Raw genomic sequence first — 17,262 nt, 5'->3', positions numbered from 1 at the left:
CACCGGGAGCCGGCACCGGGAGCCGGCACCGGGAGCCGGCACCGGGAGCCGGCACCGGGAGCCGGCACCGGGAGCCGGCACCGGGAGCCGGCACCGGGAGCCGGCACCGGGAGCCGGCACCGGGAGCCGGCACCGGGAGCCGGCACCGGGAGCCTCCCTCCGCGCCCGGCCCACCGCGCGCTTCCCGCGCCACGTATGCAAATCWCTCTATGCAAATGAGGTCACGTGCTACTTTACCGCGCGCTAAGGGGGCCACCCCTTAAAGGAACCGCTCCCCCCTCCCACGGCACCTCCCGGAAGGACGGTCCCACACAGCAGCATTACGCAGAGMTCAGTTTATTTCATCGTTTCCACACTAGGCTTTAAAAAAGCGGTTTAAAACCGTGCAGCACAGCTGCTTCCCCCCCACCCGGCTGCACATGCATTAAAATAGCCCCCCGCCTTGGCCCCGCACCCAGCAGGACATCCCGCCACAGCAAAGGGGCCACAGTGCCCCCTTGCAAAGGGGCCACTGCAGCCCCTCYGCCTGCAGGGGACACGGTCGGTCCCTCCGGCAGCCAGAGGGCACCTAGTCAGAGTCGCTGAGGTCCATGAAGAGCCGGTACGTGGACTCCCGGGTCTCGGCATCCATGAGTGCCCACGTGAGAGCCCACTCAAGGGCGCAGAGCTCCTCATCCTCCTCCTCGTCTGAGCTCTCCAGCAGAAACGGGTCGAACTCCTGCAGTGCGGAACAAGGCTGAGCCCCAGCGGGAGCGGGGGATGYGGAGCCGGGGGAGCTGCCACTCACCGGGACCCTGCGATGCCGCCGCCGCCGGTGCCGAGGGGTCCGTCCGGGCGGCAGCTCATGGAGGTAGATACAGTCTGACTTGAACGGGCAGTGCCCGCGGTTCCGCACAAAGAACTTGCACCGGATTTTCCTAGGAGATGCAGAGGCACCATTAGATGCTGGGGGGCTGGAAAAGCCGCGGATGCAGCCGAGACACAGCGCTGGTGCTCACCCCGTCCGCGCCTTGAAGGTCTCGATCAGCTTCTCCTTCTCCTCGGCCTCCGAGACCCAGTACTTGTGCGGGATGTAGTAGCTGGACGTGACGCGGCACTCAGGGCAGGCCCTGGCAGGAGGCAGCACATGCAGGGGGGCCGAGGACAAGGAGGGCCCAGAGCAGGGCACAACCCAAAGGGCCCGGCGCGCGGGGCACCGCGCTCAGGGCTCACTTGATGACGGAGGCCTCGAAGTCGCGGCTGCGGCGCCACTGGCGGATGCAGGCCAGGCAGAACGCGTGGCCGCAGTTGGGCAGGATGCCGAAGAGCCGCTCCTCGGGCAGCGCCTTCTCGTAGACGCGCTCCATGCAGATGCCGCAGGCGACGGCCGCGCTCTGCGCCCTGCGCTCCGCAGCACCTGCCCGCGAGCGGGGCTGACACGGGTCACACGCGGCCCGACCACGCTCCGGGCACCCCGCGGCCCCGGTGTCCGTGCGCCGGCCTCGTGTCACCGCGTCTGCCTGCCCGCGGCCCGATGGGGCCGGGCGCCATCCCGGCTCCCTGGAACCTGAGGACAGACGAGCGCCCCGGCCGTGAGCGCGGGGCGCCCACGGAGCAGCCGCGGGCCCCGCTCCAAGGCGCCGGCCACGTGCACGGGACGCGGCCCCGCGGCCCCCCGCGCCTACCTGATGCGCCCTGCGCAGGGACGGGGCCTCCAGCGACAGCCCCGCGGCCGCCCTTGTCCTCCCTGTCCGGCTGCGGGGCGGCGGGCGGCGGCGGCGGCCAGGGGGGCTCCGCGGCGCCGGGGCTCCCGCCGGGCTCCTCCCACGCGTGCCGGTAGCTGCGGGCGGGCGGGCGCACGGGGATGCGGGGGCGGCTCCGCGGCACCGGGCCCGGCCCCCGCCCGCAGCGCGGCCTCACCCGCAGCGCTCCCCGTAGCTGCACAGGCCGCTCTGGAAGTAGCGGCAGGCCCGGGCCGCTCTCCCGGCGTGCGCGAAGCGGCAGCGCTGGCCCCAGCGGCAGGAGCCGCGCGCGAAATTCCTGCGGGGCCGGAGAGACGCCCGTGGGCGGCGGCGCCGCGGACCCCCCCGGGGCCGCGGTGCGGGGCAGCCGGCGGCCCCGCTCCTACCTGCACGGCGGCGCCGGGCGGCCCCCCCGCTCCATGGCGCGGGCGGCGCAGGCGCTGGGGCCGCGCGCCCCCCGCGGCTCTTTATGGCCCTGCAGGGAGGGGGCAGCGCGGCCCTCCCAGGTGGCCCCGCACCCGCCCCGCCGCCTTAACCCCTTCCCCGCCGCCGCGGGGGGGCGCCGAGCGCGGCCCCTGCCCCCAGGCCGCGCCCGGCGCCCCGCACCCCGCGGCGGGACAAGGGCCCGGCCCCGCCGCACGGGCGGCACAGCAAACACGGGGAGGGAAAGCGAGTAAAGCCAAGCGGGATTTGCCCTTGTTTCCTGCGGGAAAAGGTTCCGGCTGAAACGCGAGCCCGGCGCGGGAAGGAGGGATTGTCCCTTTCCGTCCCTGTCRCCGGGAGGGCCGGGCAGGACGCCCACGGCCCAGGCCCAGCCCTCGCCATTGCCCCCGGGCTGGGGAGCTGCAGACCCCCGAGGAAAGGCCGGCAGAGCGCTGGCCAGGCACTTAAATACTCAGCTCAGGTTTATTTAAAGTCAAGTCCGTCTGTGTATGCTGTTTATATTATTAAAAACACTTGGAGGTTTGTACTTCTAGCAAAAATATACATTTCAGTTTGAGGCTTGTTACGCTGTGTGAGGAGGGAAGCGCAGAGGGTCCCGTGGGTGGCGGCCGCACGAGGCCGCCGGCCAGGGCGGCTGCAAGGCCCACGCGGCCGCCACCCCGTGAGGATTCAAAGTGCTTCAGAGAGAGGGCTGCAAGGGCTGCTCGGGAGCGGCAGGGAACGAGCCCTCGGAGAGGGCCCGGAGCTGCTGCCGGGAGCAGATGCATGGAGAGGGGCCGGAGCCGCCCTGGGATGTGTGGCTCTGGGGGCTGTGAGGGCTCTTCCCCTTGGCTTTGAACGGTTTATTGCACCGGGGGGCATCCACTTCCCTGACGAAGAGGAGAAATAGCCCCAGAGCGAGGGAGCGCACGAGGCCGCGGGGCAGGCGGGCCTAGCGAGGCGGCTCGGGCRCCGCAGCCTGTGGCGGGGGCAGCTGGTGCCGTCCAGCTGGGCTCCAGCCCCGTGCGCCGCAGGAGACAMCGACCGCAGCGCCGGGGTCCTGCTCGTCACCGGCAGCCGCAGCCCGGCTCCGTTCCCCCCCGGTGCTAACRGTGAGCGCAGGGGGCAGGAACGGCCACCCGGGTGCCTCGGGGTCTGCAGCATCTCCGCGCTGGCGCCYGCTCCGCGGCTGTGGCAGCCCACGAGCTGCGGGGTCGTCCCGGCCACAGGCAGCACAGCAGGGTCCCGCGCTGCGAAACCTGCCCGGGCAGGGACTTGCACCGCAAACCTGCAGCCCGGGCGGCTGTTAGACCCCAAACCCGCAGGCCTGGGGGCAGCCTCAGCAAAGGAGCCCTGGCCTGTGCCAGAGCCCGGCCCTCCCGCCCGGCCCTGCCGCACCAGGGGGTGCCCAGGGCGGCCCTGCACCCGAACCAAGGGCCACACAGCGGCGAGGGCTGCGCACAGCCCTGCAATGAGGGCACCCGGTTCCTGCTGCAGCTACGAGCACGAGGCGGCTGCAGCCGAGGGTCTCCCTCTCCTGCTGAAACAGCTCCACCCGTCTGCAGATACCTCCCCGCTTTCCTTTGGAAAAGAGAGAGGTTTCCTTTCCTCACGCTGTCCTAAACTTCGCGGCTCAGGACTACGTCTTCAGAGTGCAACACAGAGAGAAGATAAAGAGGGGCTGTAAGTGCTGCCGCTTGGTGCTGGCCCCGCGCCCAGCGGGAGCAGCGGGAGAGCAGGGCCACAGCAGAGCCTGCAGCGCCCGGGCTGCCCGGCCGCTCGTTAGTTTGTGCTAATGAAGGCCTGGCCTCCCGGCTGCAGGACCTGAGGGCATCTCGCCCTCCGTACCGTATGTCAGCAATGCGTAGAAAAGCTTCCAGGAGAAGAAACGGAAGACGTGGGCAGGGTTCTCTCTGTGTCTGCACAAAGAGTTTTGCTGGGAATCCATGGCTTCGGTCTCTCATAAATAATGGGTCCTTAGTACATGTCCTTGTAGATCTCCTGCAGCAACGGGTGCAGAGACGTCTCTGTCTCCGTCTTCTTGATCTTCTGCACGAGCTGCGCGTGCTCGGTCACCAGCTGCCGCAGGTCGGCCATCTTCTGCAGCAGCTTGGGGAAGAGGTACTGAGCGTCCGGGTGGTTGCTCTGCAGGTGAAACTCCAGCGCTCGCAGGATGTTCTCCTGGATCTCCTCCACCTGCTTCACGTTCATGAGGCCGGGCCGGTCTGTGGGAGGGGGACACAAGGTAGCCAGGGGGTGGCAGATCCTCCCGTGCACGCACTGCCCCTGGGAAAATGCAGACAGAGCCGCAGCCCCCCCRGCAGCATCTCAGCTGCCCAAGCAGACAAGAGGGGAAACGTTTACCCTTGGAGACATCATCCCCACCATGTCGACATGGCCCCCACTCCTCCCAAGGAAGGAAGGGCTCCTCCCAGTGCTCCAGCAGCTRCCAGCGCCCACTCACCTCCACAGAGGATGATGGCAGCCACAAACAGCGAGAGGTCACTGTCGTCCAGCTCCAGCGCATTGAACTTCACGGCAAACTCRAACTTGGGCTCCATGATCTCATTGAAGGGCTTGCGCAGGCTGCGCAGGAACTCGCGCGTCACGAAGCCGTTCCCGTTGGCCACCAGCAGCCCATCCTTGTTCATGATGGAGGCCAGCATGGCAAAGATGGCCTCGTGCACCCCGTACTTGAGCAGGGTCACCTGGTCGTTCAAGAAAAGGCCTACGAAGCTGGGGATGCTCTTGGCGAACTCRGTGAGCTCCCGCACGGTCTCCACCGAGGTGCACTGGCAGCGGTAGAAGACGTGGACCCCGATCTCCTTGTAGGGGGGGATCTCGTTCATCAGCTGTTTCCAGACCAGCCCCTTTTCTGCCTGCCACAAGGTGTCCATGTCGTGGATCACAAACGGCTGCTTGAAAGAGAAGCAAGCGATGAGAAAGCAGCCGGGGGCACTGGAGCCACGAGGACATTTTTGCATTTCCKCCACCATCCCTGCGGCACCCTGGCTGTGCGCTCCCCACCGGGGCTCCCAGCACCCAAGCAATCCACACCCACGCGCAGCAGCGCAAGCTGGCGGACAAAGGGGAATATTCCCAGCGCGGGACAGGGCTGACAGGGCCCCTCTGGCCGCAGCCGGTGACGATGCGTGCGAGATGGCTGGAGCAGGACCGAGGTGTGGAGCATGGCCAAGAGAATCGCGCCCGTGTTGGCCGCCACCGGCCCTGTCTGTCCTGGGGAGGGAACTTACTGGGGTGCTGCTGGCCTTCCCGGTCAAGATACCTCTCGCCTTCTTTTTGGTCATGTTGAAGTTCTTCAGGTAGGCGCTGTAGATGTGCTTGGAGAAGGCTTTGAGGTCGGCCACGTGCGGGTTCTGGCAGCCGATCTCGCTGGCTGTCAGCCCCGCCACCAGCTTCCTCTTCTCCGCTTCTGGCATGCGGCCAAAGCGGATGGCTGCGGGGGATCGGCACAAGCGTCAGGGAGGCCGGGAAGGGCTGAGGGAGGCGCCGCCRGGCTCCAATTCTGGAGCAGAGCTGAAGCCACCCCGTCCAGCCGCCCTGCCGGGCTCCAATTCCGGAGTGCACCCGAAGCGTCTCCGTCCTGCAGCCCTGCTGGGCTCTAGTTCCACCAGCGTCGACATCGTGACAGAGCAGCCCCTGCTGCTGCCCTTGGCAAAAGAGGCTCCTGCTAAAGCTCTCCCTGCCTCTCATCTGGGCGCTCTCACAAGCTCTTCTCCTCTGATAAATATCCTGGCTAGGCCAGGAACAAGATGGCTACAAAAGCCCAACGTTTACAAATTGCAAGGCAGGAGAGCAGCCTGCGTGTCTAACTGCTGAAGCCACAGCAAGTGGCTGCAAGACAGCCTGCAAGGCAGGAACCAGTGGCACAAAACCCCTGGTGCAAGGTGGCATGAAACACCTGGCTCCAGGGCCAGTGAGTGGGACACGTCCTTGCAAGGGAACAGGCCCGCTGTGGTGCGGAGGAAAGGGGTGCGGAGTCAAAGCCCCACGTGCTGGGCTTGGAGCAGCGGGATTCTCCAGCAAGAGGAACATCAAGAGATAAAGCGAACTGCCCGGCAGCCCTGCGGGCTCAGGCGGGAGGTGCCAGCGGCCCTGCGACACTCACCGTTATGCGACATGCCCAGTGAGAGGCATTTCTGGAAGCGGCAATACTGGCACTTGTTGCGGTTCTTCTTCTGAATCTTGCAGCTCCGCTCACACTTCTCGTACTTCAGCTTCATGCGGATGGTGCGGCGGAAGAAGCCCTGTGGGAGCGGGCGCCGCGTGGGGGGACAGGGAGCAGCGTCAGCGGCTGCGCCCCGGGACGGTGCTGACCCCATCCCGCGGGAGCCGAGAGGGGCGGGTGCAGGGTAGCGGGACGGTGTCCCGAGCAGAGCTCAGGCGGGAAGGCGGCTGTGGGGCAGGAGCGGGCGCTGCRTGTGCTATACTGCCCGTGTCCAGCAGGGAGGGATGCAGGAACAGACTGCAGGCTGCAGTCCTGCCCGGCCTGCAGGGATGTCTGGCTGGAGCGGGGCCACCTAACACGGTCCCAGTGCGGTCTGCTGAGGGGGAAAGAGCCCCCGAGGCACAAGCCAGCAGAGCCAGCTATCCCGGGGGAACGCCCGGCTCGCTGCCGCGCAGCGCGGCACACAGCACCCCCAGAAGCAAAGCCAGGATCCCCGCGGGGACACGAGGATCTGCCTACGTGGTGGAGCGCGGTGGGGGCACCGTGGCTAGAGCAGCTGGGCCTACCTTGCAGCCCTCGCAGGCGTGCACGCCGTAGTGGAAGCCCGAGGCCTTGTCCCCGCACACCCTGCACTCCACGTTCAGCGCCACCTCCTCGCAGCCCATCTGCAGCTGGTCCGAGAGCGAGGGCGAGGAGCTCTGCGAGAGGTCTGCGACAGGCACAGAGACATGTCCCCGTGGGCACGGGCACTGGCTCCTCAGGGGCACCAGCACTGGCACGGGACGGGCACAGGCTACAGACCRAGGCCGTGCAATGGAGCCAAGGGCCCTAAGCAGCCGCCACAGCCAGGTCTGTTTCCTCCCTTTGGCATCCCTGTCTCGGCAGCGGAACCCAATCAGCTAATTCAATACTGGCCGTTTGGCAAAGCCGAGCCGAGCGGGATGGCCCAGGGCTCCACGGGAGGCTCTTCAGCAGCAGCAGAACTTCCTCCCGGAGCCTGCRCTCTGCCGCACGGAAGGCTCCCGAAGGGAAGTGTTCCAGGCCCCTGGGCGCCCTGGGACACTGTCGCCCGTCTGTCCCGCCCACCTCTGTCTCCCGGCGGCTCCGCAGTGAGTCCCCTTGTCACCGCACAAGTTCCCGTCCCTGTCCCATTGCTGTCCCCCGCTCTGTGCCGGGCCCGCGGGCCACGCTCACCTGTGTAGCTGCTGCAAGGCAGCGAGCTCTCTGCTCCTGCACTCGGCTCCGTGGCTCCGCTTGCCTCCGTCACTGCCTCTTCCTCTTCCTCCTCCTCTTCCCTGACCTCAGGTACTTCCTCCTGTAGTTGTTCCATGACTGATCACCCCTCCGTGCCAACACTGCAGTCCCTGTCATAGCTCTGGCATCATCCGCTTCTATCCGAGATGGACCCTACCAGGCTGTGCCCGCTAGCCTGCAGGGGAGACGAAACACACGGGGGTCAGCCCCAAATCCTATGGGAAATCCTCGGCAAAGAGGAGGGCAGAGCAGCATGAGACTTGTCCTGGCCCCAGAAAGACCACCCTGCAGCCCCCATCCCCACCACCCTGCAGCCCCCATCCCCACCACCCTGCAGCCCCCATCCCCTCCTACCCGGCGCCCGCGGGGCAGTCCCAGGAGAGCGGTGCCTGACACAGCAGCCCTCAGGCCGTGGTGCCCGGGCGCTAGCGGTGCCGGCTGCCCCCGGCACTGTTTCCACGCACCGCGTTGTAAGCAGCCCCGCCGGGCCGGGCRGTGCGCAGGGCCGCACAATCCAGCTAGTGTCCTGATCCCGTGTTTCCTGTGGGCGGCCCGGCCCTGGCCTCCCGCTTCCTCCCCTTGTTTGCATTAGTCCATCCCAAAGGGCCCGCGGGCAGCGCCGGGGGCTCTGCAGAGGGGCCAGGAGCAACGAGCGCTGGGGCGGCCTCCCCGATGCTCAGACACTGCCGGTGCTGCCGGGAAGGGATGGAGGCGGCGGGAACCAGCCCTTCTCCTCGCTCAGCACCAGCCCCAAGAGGGAACCCCCACAGCAAACTGCTCCTGCTGCTGGTGTCCAAGCTCACGTTGGAGTGCGGGGCTGGCTGCGGGTTGTGGGAGCCTCTGCGGGGCCTCCCTGGCCTCATTCCCCGGCTCCCGGCAGATGCTCGTGGCCAGCGCGTGGGACACGGGCTGCAGGCAGCTCGTCGGGCCGCAGGGCAGGGTGACTCGCGGCTCCGTGCGGGCAGGGGCACCGCTGCAGACACCGCTGCGCCCGCGGCCCTGTTCTCCCAGCCCTCCCCTTTCCCCCACGCAGAGCCCGGCTGCAAGGAGCAGGGGAAGCAAATGGCAGAAATGGAACAAGTGGAGACCAGGGCCGCCCGTGGTGCCAGGGCTGCCCGTGGTGCCCAGGGCAGGTGTGAGCTCCGGCAGGCGCCGTGCGCTCCCCGCTGGCGCCTCCTCCAGCCTGCGCACCGCCGAAGGGCTCTGTTGTCCTTGGCCTCCTCGCACGCGCCCTGCACACGCTGCAGCCGAGCCAGGCTATCCAGCTGCAGCCTTCCTTCCAAGGGCTCTGGATAAGTGAAGGCACACGCTCCAGGAAAAGGCTTTTGCCTGGAGCAGCAGTTACAGGAGGGCTGTGGCAGCAGAAAGCAGCCTGCGCTGGCCACCGCGCCAGCATCTCCCCGTGGAGCGGCTCATTGCTCATTTATCATCAACGCTCATTTAGAGGCGGCGCAGAGGCAGCCCCGTGTGCGGGCTCCAAGAGCAGCAGCACCCGGGAAGGGCAGCATGGGGATCCCGGCCCCAGGAGCGCCCGCGCAGCCACAGGGATAGAAAGCCCCGAGTTTGTTGTTTCAAGATCATCTTGCAAGCCCGGAGCACGTGGGCTGCGCGAGGGAGCCGGGGCTGTTTGCACACCTGCCTTTTTCCCAGCCGCTTCCCCGCTTTTCCAAGCAGCAGGGGTTGGGAGAGGGGCCGATGAAAAGGGACTGGATCCGCAGGAGCCTCGGGAGGATGGAAGGCAGGATGAGGCGGCCCCGGGGCATGGGGCGGCAGGAAAACGGGCGGTGGGCTCAGTGCACTGAGCACATCAGAGCTCAGTGCACTGAGTGCAGTGACAAGAACGAGTCAGCGCTGAGGGCTGGAACAAAAGGGCCGCTCGGCTTCGTCTAGCGCCGGATTCATCCGGAGCGCGGAGAAGGGGAGCGCCTGGCTCGGAGCCTCCCCGTCTAGCTCCGGGGCRGCAGAGCAAGGGGAACAGGGAGCGGGCGGGCAGAGCAAGGGGAACAAGGACTGCAGTCCCTGCCTGCCGGAGAGACCCCGGGCGGGCGCCCGGCCGCGGCGGGAGCAGGGCACGTTCCTGCCCGGAGCACCCAGCCCCTTTTTCCGCTCCGCAGATGGAAGGAGGGGATGGAAACAAGGACGGCGGCCACGAATTCTTCTGTCAGCCCCTCTGGAGCAGCCAGGCAAATCTGGCTCCTTCCTCTTCCGCAGGATGGGACGGAGCCGGAGGGCAGGCGCCCCGCAAGTGCCTCCGTCCCTGCCTCGCTCCCTGCTCCAAGGAGCCTCTGCGGCCCTGGAGGTGACACCAGGCTCCCGTGCAACCACCCGAAGGGTGTTCTGTAGGCTAAATCCGGGTGTCCCCAGCATGGGAAGAAGGAGGGGGACAAGGGAAACATGCCCCAAGGAGGAGGGTCGGCAGAGCACACATGGAGAGCCCTGAAAACTGAAGCCAGAAAAATCTCCAGCCCTGCGGAGGAGCCGCTGCCGTGGCCGGCGGGGTCGCTCGGGGAGCTCCGAGCCCCGTCCCGCACGTGGCGACGTCCCGGCCGCAGTTTGGAAGCCGTGCTGGCCCGCAGAGCCGGGGTCAGGAGYCGTGATGGCCCCGCGCCCCCGTGGGACACGGGACACCGCCCGGCGCACATGGACCTGGGCTCCGGGAGCTGCAGCCCCGCGGGCACAAGCRTGGCTGGGAGCAGCGAAGGGCCCCGTCCCCTCCGTGCAGCTGCTTCCAAACGATTTGCATGGGTGGGAGGTGAAAGCTGTTCCCAGGCAAGTCCCATCGCACTTCCGAGGGTCCCAAGAGGATTCTTCCTTGGAAAATGCAGATTTCTGMCAGAGCAAAGTGCCCAAGCCTCCCGAGGGATGCGACTTGCCCAGCTGCCTCCCTGGAAGCTCTGAATCCTCAAGTTGTTGCAGCAGGAATTGCAAAGGAAACCGCTCTATGTGGCAGCACTTCCCCATTGATGTTGTCAGGATTAATAAAAGGTGCTGGCCAAGTCTGAGCTCAAGAGAAGCGGATCCTCCGGAGGGGGGCGAGAGCACGTCTCGACACATCAGCGCCTTCCGCGACGKGCAGCGCGCGCCGGGTCCACAGAACGGACCCCTAGCAGAGAGGTTAATCACATCTCGTTAGCCCCACCGGCAYGTGTCCCTTGGGTCACTCTTTCAATATCCATCGATCAAGAACCTGTCTCACTTTCCCCTCCTACACGTCAGCTCCGACCAACAAAACACCCAAGAAGAGCTAAGAAGAGTGAAGCATCTAACACAAGAGCGTCCCTGCACCTTCCTGCTGACAGCGCACAGGCCTAAACCTGCCCTAGCCCGCCGCCTTTTTATTAGTTTTATTTATTCATTTTTTACAAAGGATGAGCCCCAAAGCAAGGGGCTGCCTGCGTCATTATCACGTCGCTGCTAATTACGCAGAAGCACGCCATGGGGAGGGACGGGAGATTCCCCACTCGCCTGGTGCGCTCGGCCTCGCCAGCCTGAGTCACACGCTACCATATGTTTTAACTCACCCACTTCCTGGACACAGACAGGGAAAAAAAGGAAAAAAAAGTTTAAAAGGAAAAAGTTTAAAGGTTACGAAACTTCCCTGGATTCTTCTCGCTTCATACTACAGCCGAAGCTGTCCCCAAAAGCAGGTCACCGTGTCTGGCTCCAGAAGGAACTTGCTGTTCTGTCCCCGCTGCCGCTTCCCTGGCAAGCGCTGCTGGCAGCGCAGCCGGGGCAGCCACGGCAGCTCAGGGACACTGGGCGGTGCTGGGGGGGSACACGGCAGCTCCGGGCGGGGGGGACACGTGGGCACAGGGCAGGGACACAGGGGCGCGGGAGGGAGGACACGGCCCCTGGCCCAGGGGCCGGAGACATCCCCGGGCCTCCCAACTGGCACTGGAGGTGCTGCGGGGTCTCGAGCGGACAGAGGGTTAATGAGGACCACCCCTAGGCAGGGTGTCCTTTGGGCGAGGGGCTCTGCGCCCCCCTGGGCCCCGTGGGTCGGGCTCTGGGGCTTGGTCTCACAAAAGGGGTGCGAGCGTCGCCGCGCGGGGCTTCCCGCGTTATCCCACATCCTGCTCCGCACAGGCACATTCCCGTGAACCCCAGGGCCTCCCTTCCCTCCTCCAATGAAGGCGCAGGTTTGACGCCGCTTCCTTCCCGCTCCTGCTCATGCTGCACAAGCCACTGGGGCCGTCACGCAGAGGAAASGCAGAGGAAACTCGAGCGCCCGCTCAGGCCCGGGCRCCCCGCTYGYCRCMGSGCACCCCACTTGTCACCGYGCACCCCGTACGTCRCCGGGCGGCCGGTYGCTGCCGGGCAGCGCTGCCCGATGCCGGCTTTTTCCTGCAGCTCCCAGCGCACGCGGAGGGCGTCGCTGACCCCCTGCCACAGGCAGCGGGGCCAAGGCCCTCGCTGGCCCCGCAAGGTGACACCGCCGGGCACCGCAGCGCTGGCAGYGGAGCAGAAGCGCTGCCATTCGAGAAGAGCAGTAATCGCAGGCGCCAGACGGGCCACGCGGTGCCAGGGCACGCGGGAGGGCGGCCCGAGCAGCCCCATGACGTTAGGTGAAATAATCGCCACGGGGCCGCTGCGGGYGGGACAGGCTCCGCACGGCGCCCGCCGCGCCGGGCAGCTCCGCAGCTCCACTTCCCGCTTCCCTCCGGAAGCGCCAGAGAAGCCCTTGGGAACTGCAACCCCCTGGCGACGCTGCAGGGAGGGGAGGTTGGCGGCTCCGTGGACAGGGAAGCCCCGCTGTAAGGCCCGGCTTTGCAAGGCCCCCGGAGCCCCGCTGTAAGGCCCGGCTTTGCAAGGCCCCCGGAGCCCCGCTGTGCATTACTCCAAGCGCTTGTTGCTGACAGACCCCTTGTCCTACCGGACCTGAGGAAGCCGCGTGGAAGGATCCGGTTTCAGGAATGCCGGTAATTCTAGAAGAGGACGGAGCAGGGAGGAGCACACGGGAGCAGGAACGATGCAGGCCCGGACAGGATGGCAGGGCCGGGGGCCACGGCTCCATTTCCACAGGGATCCGGCGGGTCCCTTCGGCACCGTGGCTCCGCTCAGCGCCTCCAGCACCTCGGTGCCCCCAGGRCACCAGCGAGCAGCGGCTGTGCACCGGGCAGGGCCACCCCATCCGAGGGAATTGTGACAGGAGGCAAACGTTGGGAATGGGAGACAGGAATCCTGGCGGCCCCAACTCACGAACAGGTTTCCTCTGCCGAGCCCGCAAGCGTCGGCAGGCCAGCGCGAGCACGGCGAGCAGCGGCACGGAGCCGCTTCCCTGGAGCAAACAGCCAGCAGGAGCTCCCGCAGGCTGCCGGCTGTGCCCAGGCTGAGAGCACCACAACGGAGCTGACATCCTGCCCGGCGGCACCGGCRCTCCAGACCCCCCTTACCAGGCCGACCACGGCCGCCACGGCACCATTCCCGCACCAGTGGCGCGGCAGGGCTGGGGCACCCGCGCTGCAGCGGCCGCTGCAAAACACCTGGTTCACGGAATCACGGAACCACGGAACGGCTGAGGAAGGAAGGGACCTCTAGAGATCACCCAGTCCAACCTCCTGCTCCCCCAAGCAGGGGCACCCAGTGCACAGGGTGGCACCCAGGTGGGTTCTGAATCCTCCAAATCACACTTCACCCTCACCCTACTCCTGCTCAGGAGATATTCCAGGGAATACATGACAAGGACACTCACAATTTKACTTCATGTGCCTTCTACATATCAAAATAGCGCTTAAGACAAATAAAACATAAAACAATTAAAACACTTTGCTCCATTTCAACCACAGGGCAGAGAACAGGAGCAAACCCAGGACTGCCTCTGCCTCCTTGCAGGAAACTCTCGAGAGTGTTAAAATAGCCCTGCTACCCGAACAAGTTCAGYGGCCTCTTAGGCAACTGCAGAATGATGTTTCCTTACTATTTTTGGCCACGTTCATACCGTAAAAGCTGCCTGGAAGAGCAGTTTCCCTGTGTTTTCTGCAGGGATACAAACAGTGCCTGTGGTCGCGATCCTGCCAAGACAGCTCTGCCACCGAGGGCATTTCAGCGCAGCTCCCGCCYGTTGGGATTTCTGCCTCTGGAAAGCAAAGCTCTTGCTCCGTTCACGACGCCCCCACGTGCCCGGCACGAGCCTGGGGCTCCGGGAAGAGGAGCAGAGGTGCAAAGAAGTCAAGGACACTGTCAAGGTCCAGCAGCTCTAGTGAAATCCATGCGGTCAACTCCAAAGGGAAAACTGGACCCGGGCAATTTCAGAAATGTTCCTGGCTTGCATTAAGATGAAATTGAGATTTCCATTCAAAGAAAGAAATCCAAAAAAACAGCAGGACAAGGATTTGAACTTAGATTTCCAACACTGAGGTGACCACATGGATCCCTGGTTATTCTTGACGTGCCTCACCTGACCCCTCGGGTCTGACAAACGTTTTCCCCACGAGACCTTCCTCATTCCTAGCTTGTGTCAGAACGTTTGTCTTGACAGGCCATCAAGACCAGGTGTCTCTCAGTTCCAGCAGGAAGCTGCATGTGCCCTCCCAAAGCCGCGCGACCGCGTGCCGTCCGCGCCCCGCGTCCCCATGCTGCAGCCCAACCTGCACAGCCCGGTCTTGGCTACGGACCGTTCCGGGAATTCTCTGCAAACCGAGGGCGCCCCAAGCCCGCACCTCCGAGCAGGACTCCTGCACAGGCACCCCGGGGCCAAACGATCTCAGACTATTCAACAGCTCCTATGGAGATCCTAAAGGACAGAGGGTTTTCCACATGCTATCATTTCAGCTTGGAAGTTAAGAGCATTTCACAAAGTTCTGTTGAAACTAAGCTCTATCTTGAGACATTTCTGCTCTCTACCCCTCCTGCAACTGAGCAGGACTCCACCGAATGACATCCAAAAATCAATTATTTGGGGGAAGAGGCATTTTGCATCCCCTTGACCAAAAGGCTTTCAGTGCAGTGCTTTCCTGAAAAACAAAACAAAACAGTGCTTTCCTGCTCAATGCATTCCTATCGGCTCATTGCCAAACCCTCTCACTGTGCAGGGCCTTGGAAGGTGACATCCCCGATGCCACAACACAGACACCAGAAGAGTTGCCCAAACTTCAGCAGATTCACGTTTCCTACAGAAAACCACGTCATTGTGCAGCCCAATGCCTCAGATGTTGCAGCAAAAGTAAATCCGCCCTCAACCCACAGCGACAGCTACACAAAGCGTTACGGTGCAATACATATATAATAGTGATGGATTCCAAGCATCACCTCCAAGGTTTATTGTAGGACAGCGGTGCTCGGAGCACGTATTTACCATGTCCTCAGAAACCCGTCACAGCCCTGTAATAACCCGGTCAGTTTTTGACTGTGTTTGGCAGTTACGTAGCAATAGATGACACAGAAATCGAGGTCAGTTTGTGCGCCCGGATGGTTAGACCACTATTTACCCGAGCACAGTCCGTTATCTTGGCCGCCCGCCCCAGGCTGGAAGCAGCAGCGATTTCAGTTGTAAAATCACAGCGAAATAACCACAATTTCGCTGTATTTCTAAAGGTCTGCCCAGAGCATGGACGAGCCTGGGACGCTCGGAGCATATCCCTAAGCAGCACTGTGCAGACTATATTTAGAAGCCGAACAAAAACAAGGGATCAAATTCAATGCAGGAAATTTAAGGAAGTCCAAGCGTGCGGACACGAGCGAAACTTTCTTTCCCTGCTGCAAACACTTAAACACCCCCGAGGTAAATGCCCCGGGAGCGGACACACGCGGCACGGATGGTTACCTCTCCGGAGCAGCTGTCCCCATCCGCCCGGCGGCCAAAGCCCCCGTGGAGTGACCATGTCAGCACGGAGAGCTGCGAAGTGAAGCGATCTGCAAGAGAGCACAGCGGGGGCTCGCAGCGCCGCGCCGCAGGCCGGGTATTTCTGCTGCCGCGGCGCTGGGAGGGAGGGAGCCGCGGCTCCGGGATCCAAACACACGCGCCAGGAGCGCAGGGAGGCCGGGCCCGCCACGGAGCCGCCTCCACGTGTGCCGGCAGCCTGGCGCACGGCCCACCGAGGCCACGAGGTCCCCAGTTGCTTCCCGTGCTTAACTGGCCTTCAAGAGGCTGCGAGCGGCTTCCTGCAGCTCCGACTTCCCGCTGGGATGCCCGCAACGCAATGATTCAACGGGAGTTCATTCCCGCTGCTCTCTCTGCAGACGGCACCGCAGCCAGGCCAGCACGGGAGAGCAGCGCAGGGAGAGGAACGCAGCTGGGAGAGCACCTGGASAAGGGGTGCTCTGGCTTGGGCACAGCGCTGCCGGCCACCCGGCCCAATGCATTAAACACGGATGCTGCAAACACGACACTCCTCGGAGGCGCGCGAGGATGGAGACATGGAGCGATGCGCGGCCCCCGCGACAGCCACAGAGCCCCCCACCAAAATCTGCTGGATCACAGAGCTCGTCCCCTCTGCCCACACAGAAAGGAGCTTCTCTAAATGCCTCAGACAAAGTTTTTTCCATTAATCTTCCCGGGGGAGAGCAATAATTAACTCCCTGCATGTCCACCAGCAATTAAGCCTCTTGCAGGTGCACTGCCGCAGCCGAGCAGCGCGCGCATCCCGTGCCACGCGCGCACGGAGCGCCCGCCGCTCCGGACACTCCCTGCCCTGCTCCGCCTTGGCGCTGAGTCACCTGGAAGGGACGCGCTGGGCACGTCCCTGGCAGAMGGGAGGGAATGGGCACAGGAGCAGGGAGGAAGCGCACCCGGCTGCAGGGCAGCGCCCTTCGGGGGGCTGGCACGGGACATGGTGGCACGGCAGGGGATGGCATGGGACATGTCRCCGCGTCAGGGCTGGCACGGGACACGGCGCCGTGCCAGAGGCTCTGGTCCAGCACTCGGGACCAGCGGGACCCTGCGGAGCAGGGGCTCGGATGCACCGGCTGCTCCTTTCCTGGGTGCCCCCAGTGCACATGGGCTCCGTACAGCGATTCCCTCCCGCGAGGGCACAGCCGCTCGAAAGGAAGGGTCACCAAGGGCAGCAGGTGACACCGCGAGGCTGCCCGAGGCAGTGAAGTTGGCAGACAAAACACCATTAATGGGAGAGGCATCRGAGGAAGGGCAGAGGTGGGATGGTAACATGGGGTTACAGCCCACCGACAAGCTGCATCGTCAGTCTTGGTTTTCCATCCATTACAACCCACCCAGACCATACCTATTTCAGGCTTTAAATCGATGCTCTTCGTGGGTCAGATTCAGACTTTCTGACCACAAGCAAACACGGCGGGGAAACATGACGCGAGGCAGGGGCACCCCTCGGCGACACAGGCAGAATGGGAGCCGTATGGAAAGGGGAGGGCAGAGCTCACCTGGGGAGAGCCAGCGCCGGAACAGCGGGATCCACGCAGAGGGGAACAGCAGGATCCACGGGATCCGTGGGGACAAGAACAGCGGGATCCGCGCGGACAGGAAGAGCAGAGCCTGGAGCTGCGAGCAAGGGAGGAGCAAACACAACACGCTGGGAGGGTGAAATAAAGGAAGGGTGAGGTGGGGAGGGAAGAGCAGGTCTCCACGTCCTGCCCGTCCTCCTGTGCCTCCTTCCCTCTCACCCGGGCTTTACGGGCGGTTATCAGGCCGCCCGCTGCACTGCACGGCCCACAGCCCCATCCCAGGGCAAGCTGCCCCCAGGGTGTCCTGTCCCCAGGGTGCCCTGT

The 17,262-nt window shown here is 64.6% G+C and overlaps 2 protein-coding genes and 1 long non-coding RNA gene across 5 annotated transcripts; all 3 read right to left on the bottom strand.

Moving 5' to 3' along the window:
- Window positions 1-509: 509 nt before the first annotated feature.
- LOC112959151 (probable E3 ubiquitin-protein ligase makorin-1) lies at window positions 510-1,427 on the bottom strand (the record flags this gene model as incomplete). The annotated part of the gene is made up of 4 exons (XM_026053102.1): window positions 510-718; window positions 788-917; window positions 999-1,109; window positions 1,213-1,427. Coding segments are annotated over 4 exons (606 nt in total), but the record flags the coding sequence as incomplete, so codon positions are not given.
- A 79-nt stretch (window positions 1,428-1,506) lies between these two features.
- On the bottom strand, window positions 1,507-1,720 carry LOC112959228. The gene is made up of 2 exons (XR_003251587.1): window positions 1,665-1,720; window positions 1,507-1,546 (listed from the first exon to the last, which is right to left on the bottom strand). It is a non-coding gene; the product is annotated as an uncharacterized LOC112959228 (long non-coding RNA).
- A 1,959-nt stretch (window positions 1,721-3,679) lies between these two features.
- Window positions 3,680-17,034, bottom strand: PPARD (peroxisome proliferator activated receptor delta). 3 transcript variants are annotated; one of them, XM_026053240.1, is made up of 8 exons: window positions 16,918-17,034; window positions 15,350-15,438; window positions 7,528-7,762; window positions 6,900-7,042; window positions 6,274-6,412; window positions 5,399-5,601; window positions 4,609-5,062; window positions 3,680-4,369 (listed from the first exon to the last, which is right to left on the bottom strand). In XM_026053240.1, exons 3-8 carry the CDS (start codon window positions 7,661-7,663, stop codon window positions 4,122-4,124), a joined length of 1,323 nt encoding a protein of 440 aa, XP_025909025.1. In that variant the 5' UTR covers window positions 7,664-7,762; window positions 15,350-15,438; window positions 16,918-17,034; the 3' UTR covers window positions 3,680-4,121. The 3 variants fall into 3 exon arrangements, with proteins under 3 accessions (XP_025909025.1, XP_025909028.1, XP_025909026.1); XM_026053243.1 differs by having other exon boundaries at window positions 4,609-5,059; XM_026053241.1 differs by lacking the exon at window positions 15,350-15,438.
- Between the last annotated feature and the right edge of the window lie 228 nt (window positions 17,035-17,262).

This window comes from Nothoprocta perdicaria, unplaced genomic scaffold (genome assembly GCF_003342845.1).
Source record: "Nothoprocta perdicaria isolate Ctin4 unplaced genomic scaffold, notPer1 scaffold_97, whole genome shotgun sequence".
NCBI lineage: Eukaryota > Metazoa > Chordata > Aves > Tinamiformes > Tinamidae > Nothoprocta > Nothoprocta perdicaria.
The sequence above is the reverse complement of the archived record's forward strand: the minus strand, read 5'-3'. Positions and strand labels throughout refer to the sequence as shown.